General features: G+C 41.4%; 1 protein-coding gene across 1 annotated transcript in view; it reads left to right on the top strand.

The window, feature by feature from the left end:
* Window positions 1-310: 310 nt before the first annotated feature.
* Window positions 311-6,908, top strand: part of CTCFL (CCCTC-binding factor like) — a 28,587-nt gene continuing 21,989 nt past the window's right edge. Inside the window, exons 1-4 of the mRNA XM_007449452.1 lie at window positions 311-826; window positions 1,271-1,469; window positions 5,509-5,679; window positions 5,989-6,122. Of these exons, the coding sequence (XP_007449514.1) occupies window positions 311-826; window positions 1,271-1,469; window positions 5,509-5,679; window positions 5,989-6,122 (1,020 nt within the window). The remainder of the gene's footprint in view (window positions 827-1,270; window positions 1,470-5,508; window positions 5,680-5,988; window positions 6,123-6,908) is intronic.

Genomic DNA, 6,908 nt, shown 5'->3' with positions numbered 1-6,908 from the left:
ATTGTGCCCTGGGGGGAAGCTTGTCCAGGCCTCCCTTCTAGGCCTAGAATGCGCATTTGCTGGAAGCCTGCCCAGGCCCACATCTGTTGGTTCTAGAATCTTCTGGACAAACACCTGCTTTAGTTTCAATCCTACTTAGTCCAGCCCCTTCTAGGCCTAGGCTGAGTTAACTTAGTCCTGAGCCGTGTGAGCCCCAAAGCCTTTTGAAGCTGGAACCTTGTCAGGCCTTGATCAGCCCCAAAGACTGCTAGGCTGAACCCACTGTGCCCACCCACACGGCTTGCTTCTTTCTCTGACAGACCAAGTCACAATGGCAGGGACCCAGATCTCTGTCCCTCTGGAGCAGTTCACCAAAAGCAAAGAACCAGAGTTGATAACAGAAAAAGCCCTGGAGGAGGAGGAAGAAGGGGTGTGCAGAGTGAAGGAACACCCAAGCTCTGAAAAGTTAGAGGCCGAGAGCACCCACGGGGCCCTCCAGGCCAAGATCCCAGGGGGCGAGCTGGAGCTCCTGGCCATCCCGGAGGAGGGCGAGAAGCACATCCTGACCCTGCAGACGGTGCACTTGACCTCCGAAGATGTGGAGCTGCAGGACCTGGCACCACAGCACCAGGAAGAGGTGCAGGTGATGGTGCAGCAGACTGGTAGTGGGCTGCAGTCACTGGTGTGGCTTGGGGAGGGGTCCCAGCAGAGCCTGCGCCAGTGTGTCACCATTAGCATCCAGGAGGTGGAGGTGATGCAGTTTCATGTTCTGGAGGAGAATGTGACCGGGGCCAGTGAAGACAGTAAGTGTGCAGTGAGCCTGGCAGAAAGCTCTGGATCTGTAAAGGTACAACTGGTTTTAATAAAATGGGGGGCGGGGGAGGAAGCCAGAAAACTGTTTTTTCGAGTTGCCCTTCATGCAGTATTATGTATGGACAAGCAGTTTAAATTTTGCAATTTAAAATTAAATACAGTAAAAATATTTCCCAGGAAAATCTTGGGGGACCTCATGTTGTTTTTTAAGAGTTTAAAAAGTTACACTAATTAGAATACGGTGAGATGCATCGAGTTTTTAAATTGTATTCTGTTTCACCACCGAAACCCCTTGATGCTTAGTCATTACAGTTTAAGCATTTTGGTTGCAATGGGCCATCTTCTGTGCTTTTTTGATTTGTGTTTTTCTCCATGGATTCTATGGTTTCATCAAAACAAAGAGTTGAATCAGGCAGTAATTAATAGTATTGTACTTGTTTGAATACCTGTTTTTGTGTATTAGCTTGAGAAAGGTCAGGAAGAGGAACAGCTGCTGGCTGAAGGTGGATTCAGTGAAGAAACCGAAGGGCAGTTTTTTGTCGTGGAAGTGAGACCAGGAGATGAAGGAAGAGATGAAATGGTTCTGACAATTTCAACCTTAAATACTGAGAAACCTGCGCTGGGTGGAGCGCATATTGAAGAAGCCAACGCTACAAAAAGTCAAAAAAAGACAAAGGGTAGGCGGCCAGTTCATTTGTAAGAGACTCTTCAAACAACAGGGCTGCTGATTCTCTTTAGGGGAAGGGGACGGCAGTTGAAGTTTGAAGCGGTTGCCTTAGTCGCTTTCAGAATGTCAGGAAATGGGAGAAATTTTGAGCTAACATCCTGTACTGTGAATCAAATCCTAAAGAGTTTTGCATCTTGTGCACAGATGTTTTGAAAGCATAGTACAGAGGCTCCCGAAAAGGGCCGTGCACGTAAATAGAAGTTTGGGCCCCATCTGCTCCCTAGTTTGCATCCCCGGGGGTTAGGGGGTCTGACGGAGACCAGAGCAAGTGCTTTGGGCCCTGGAGAAGGAAGGAGTGATGCCCAGAGGGCAGCAGAGGCTCCCTTTAAGGGGAGGGGATGTTTAGGTGAGACCAGGACAGAGGATGACTCTGACCCTTGAAAAGTATTTGTTCAGCTTTATTAAAAGTATTAGTTTCTCCCTTATTTAAATCAAGAGAGTCCACCCTTGAAGTCTCAACTTTTAGCTCATTTCTAAAAAGTCATATCTGGCCACCCTCGGCTGTTTCCTCCTCCTAGCAACAGCTAGTCGGGGTTAGAAAGAGACTCAGTTTAGAAAGCCACACTGCCACCACTGTCCCTTCTTCTTACGTGTGGTTAACGTGAGTCGTTTAGGCTGATTGCCTCTGGCTTCAGTAGCTGGTTGCATTCGTAACCTCTGCTATATATTAGTTTCTCATATATTTAAGTCAAGGGATTGTACCCCGAAATTCCCAGCTCCTAGCTCATTTTCAGGTTTTTTAATATATTTACAATTCTGTGCAAGCATCACCACTGTCTAATTCCAGAATATTTTTATCACCCTAAAAAGAAAAGTGTACCCATTAAACAGTCACTTCTGGGCATTTCATTTAAATGGAATCATACCCAGATAACACATGGCCTTTTGTGTCTGGATTCCTTCACATACCATAACGTTTTCAAGGCTCATCCACGTCGTCGTAGCACGTGTCGGTATTTCCTTCCTTCACCCCCGAATAACATTCCATTGTGTGGATACACACCATATTCTGTTTATCCAGTGATCTGTTGATCCAGATTTAGGCTGTTTTTACCGTTTAGCTATTGTCCATGGTGCTGCTATGAATATTCATGGACAAGTTTTTGTTTGCACACCTGTTTTCACTTCTTTTGGGTGTATACCTAGGAGTGGAATTGCTGGATACTCTATGTTTCACTATTTGAGGAGCTGCAGAGCTGCACCAATTTACATTCCCGCCAGCCATGTAGGAGGGTTCCACTTTCTCACTATTCTCCATTTTAAAAAATTACAGCCATCCTAGTGTGTGTGAAGGGGTATCCCATTATGGTTTTCATTTGCATTTCCCTAATGACTAATGATGTTGAGTATCTTTTCATGTGTTATTGGCTATTGGTGTGTCTTTGAAAATGTCTATTCAAATCCTTTGCCCATTTTTAAATTGGTACCTGTATTAGCTTCCCAGGGCTGCCATGACAAAATGCCACAAACTGGGGGGGCTTAAAACAAGATAAACAGGGCTTCCCTGGTGGCACAGTGGTTGAGAGTCTGCCTGCTAATGCAGGGGACACGGGTTCGAGCCCTGGTCTGGGAAGATCCCACATGCCGCGGAGCAACTGGGCCCGTGAGCCACAACTACTGAGCCTGCGCATCTGGAGCCTGTGCTCCGCAACAAGAGAGGCCGCGATAGTGAGAGGCCCGCGCACCGTGATGAAGGGTGGCCCCCACTTGCCACAACTAGAGAAAGCCCTCGCACAGAAATGAAGACCCAATACAGCAAATACAGCAAAAATAAAATTAATTAATACAGCAAAAATACAGCAAATACAGCAAAAATACAGCAAAAATAAAATTAATTAATAAACAGCAAATATACAGCAAAAATACAGCAAAAATAAAATACAGCAAAAATAAAATTAATTAATAAACTCCTACCCCCAACATCTTAAAAAAAAAAAAACATAAACATATTCTGTCACAGCTCTGGAAGCTGGAAGTCTGAAATCAGTGTTGATACAGTCATGCTCTGTTGGGAGACTCTAAAAGAGAATATGTTCCATGCCTTTCTCTTAATTTCTGCTGATGCAGCAACCACGGCATCCTTGGCTTGTAGATGCATCCCTCTGTTGTCACACAAAGTTCTCCGTGCGTCTCTTTCTGTGTCTCTGTTCTCATAAGGATACCAGTCATATTGGATTAGGACCCGTCCTAGTCCAGTATGATCATCTGAAATTGTCTTCAAAGACCCTATGTGCAAGTAAGGTCACATTCATAGATATTTGCCATTTGGACTGCCACGGATCTTTTTGGGGAACACAACTCAACCCCAAAACCTTCTGTTCCAAGTTTGTTGAGTGTTTTCATCATGAAAGGGTGTTGGAATTTGTGAAGTGCTTTTTCTGTACCTATTGAGATGATCATGGAGGTTTTTTCCTCCCTTTCTTTTGTCAGTTTGGTGTATTACATTGACTTCCATCTGTTCAACCTCTCTTCCATTACTGTGATAAATTCCACGTAGTCAAGGTGCACAGTCTTTGAAATATGCTACTGGATTTGGTTTGCTAGGGTGTTGAAGATTTTTGCATCGGTATTCATAAGGGATACTGGTCTATAGTTTAGTTTCGGTGTCTTTTTTTTCAGTATCAGAGTAATACTGGCCTCATGAAATGGGTTGGGAAGTGTTTCCTACTCTTCTCTCTCTTTTTTTTTAAAGAGTTTTAGATGTTAGAGTTAAGAGTTTCGTTGTCTTTTAAAGAGTTTTAGATTGCTGTTAATTCTTTAAGTCTGGTAGTATTCTCCAATGATGCCACCTGGCCCTGGGGGTTTTCTTTGTTGAACTTTTTTGATTAATGACTCAATCTCTTTATTGATTGTAGGGCTATTTGGATTTTCTATTTCTTCTTGAGTCAGTTTTGGCAGTTTGTGTGTTTCTAGGAATTTTCCATTTTGTATAGGTTTTCTAGTTTATTGGCACACATTTGTGTATTCTCTTATAGTCCTTTTTATTTCTGTACGGTTGGTAGTACACTTTGCTTCCTGATTTTTAGTTATTTGACTTATCTTTTTTTGGGGGGGGTTACAAGTCTAGAGAAAGTGTCAATGTTGATCTTTTAAAAGAACCAACTTTCAGTTTCATTGGTCCTCTCTGCTGTTTTCTTATTTTCTATCTCATTTATCTTCACTCTAATCCTTATTATTTCTTCCTTCTGCTAGCTTTGAGTTTAGACTTCTCTTATTTTTTCTAGTCCCTTAAGATGTGAAGTTAGGTTATTAATCTGAAATTTTTTTTCTTTTTTAATGTAAGTGTTTACAATTAAAAGTTTCTTTCTGAGCACTTTAGCTATATCCTGTAAGCTTGGTATGCCATGTTTTCACTTTTATTCATCTCAAAGTATTTTACAGTTTCTTTGTGATTTCTTCTTTGACCCACTGGTCCTTTAGGAGTGTGTTGTTTAACTTCTATATATTTGTGAATATTCCAAATGTCCTTCTTTTATTGATTATGTACCTGAGAAGAATGTATGTTCTGCTGTTGTTGAGTGGAGTGTTCTATAGCTGTTTCTTCTGTCCAGTTGGTCTATAATGTTAAGTCTTCTGTTTCCTTGATGGTATTCTGTCTAGTTCTCTTCATTGTTGAAAGTGGGGCATTGAAGTCTCCAACTGTTATTGAAGCATCTCTTCCTACTTTCAATTCTTTCAGTTTTTGCTTCAAGTATTTTGGGGATCTGTTATTAGGTTCCCGTATAATTGTTATACCTTCATGATGGTTTGACTCTTTTATCATTGCATTATGTTCTTATCTGTCTCTTGTAACAATTTTTGTCAAAGTCTGTTTTGTCTATTAGTATAGCCACCCAGCTTTCTTTTGCTTACCATTTGCATGGAGCACTTTTTGTTCAGTTACCACATTAGGTGAGAAAAGGATGTGTGTAGTTACCTTGTATTTAAATGGAACTTGAACACCTCAAGAAAGGTTTTTACAAATACATAAATGTCTCTCCCTCCTACAGAAGTAAAACGAACCTTCCACTGTGACACCTGCACGTTCACCTCTTCTAGAATTTCGAGTTTGAATCGTCATATGAAAACTCACACCAATGAAAAGCCCCATACGTGTCACCTTTGCCTGAAAGCTTTCCGTACTGTTACTGTCCTTCGGAATCATATCAACACCCATACAGGTAAACAGCTGAGAGGGATGTTTCTCTTGAATGATGTGTGTTGAGGCTTAGGTAAGAATGCAAATCGATCTGTTTGTGTATTAAAATAATGCATTTTTTTAGACTTTAATTTTGTCTTTTTTCTTCAATTTTAGTTAAAAACGTTGGATGTTCCAAAGATTTTTCTCATATCTTTCCAGGGCATTTGTGGTTTAAAGAGCCTCTTAATTTTTAAAGCATTTTGAGACTGAGTGTCATTAATAAGTTATGATTCCCTAGGAAAATTGTGGCTAAATCCTGCTTAAAAGAATAAACTATGTGATTTTACAGGAACCAGGCCCTACAAGTGTGGTGATTGTGACATGGCATTTGTCACCAGTGGAGAACGTGCCCGACACAGACGTTATAAACACACTCACGAGAAGCCCTTTAAATGTTCCATGTGCAAGTATGCTAGCGTAGAGGTAAGTTCACTCTTAAAGTTTCGTAGTGTTGTATTAAGAAGCTGCTGTAAAAGTCACGTAAGTCAAACTACTAGTAGAATCTCCTGTAACATCTCTCTGCAGGAAATAATACTCATTTTGTTTCCTAAATTTAATTTTTAAAATGTGATTACTGACTAGTGAAAGCAGTATGTAGAGCTGTACAGATTACAAATAATCTGTGGTCCTTGAGAAATAATTTTCATATTTGTTAAAAAGTTCTACCCTGCATTCTTTGTAGGACTCATTCCACAAAATCAAAGTGTATTTGCTCTAACAGAACAGAGACCCAATCTGAATTTTTGCTGAGATTTTTGAGCTTTCCTCAGTGGCACTTGATTTGATACAAAGCAATGTACTTAAAGATTTAAACATGGCCGGGCTTCCCTGGCAGCGCAGTGGTTGAGAGTCCCACAGTGGTTAAGAATTCCACCTGCCAATGTAGGGAATATGGGTTCGATCCCACATGCCGCGGAGCAGCTGGGCCCGTGAGCCATGGCCGCTGAGCCTGTGCGTCCGGAGCCTGGGCTCTGCAACGGGAGAGGCCACAACAGTGAGAGGCCCGCGTACTGGGAAAAAAAAAAAAGAAAAAGGTTTAAACGTGGCCATTTCCACTCTTAATGACAGAGGTCAACTTTTTAAATCTTCAGTTATAAGTCATGTTCATTTCAACTAGATAAGTTTATTTATACCTTCCAGCAGGTTTAGCACACCCTCAGTGAAACAACAGAACAGTATATTTACTTTTTTTTTTTTTTTTTTTTGCGG

Source organism: Lipotes vexillifer, unplaced genomic scaffold, assembly GCF_000442215.2.
Source record: "Lipotes vexillifer unplaced genomic scaffold, Lipotes_vexillifer_v1.1 scaffold524, whole genome shotgun sequence".
NCBI classification, from domain to species: domain Eukaryota; kingdom Metazoa; phylum Chordata; class Mammalia; order Artiodactyla; family Lipotidae; genus Lipotes; species Lipotes vexillifer.
The sequence above is the reverse complement of the archived record's forward strand: the minus strand, read 5'-3'. Positions and strand labels throughout refer to the sequence as shown.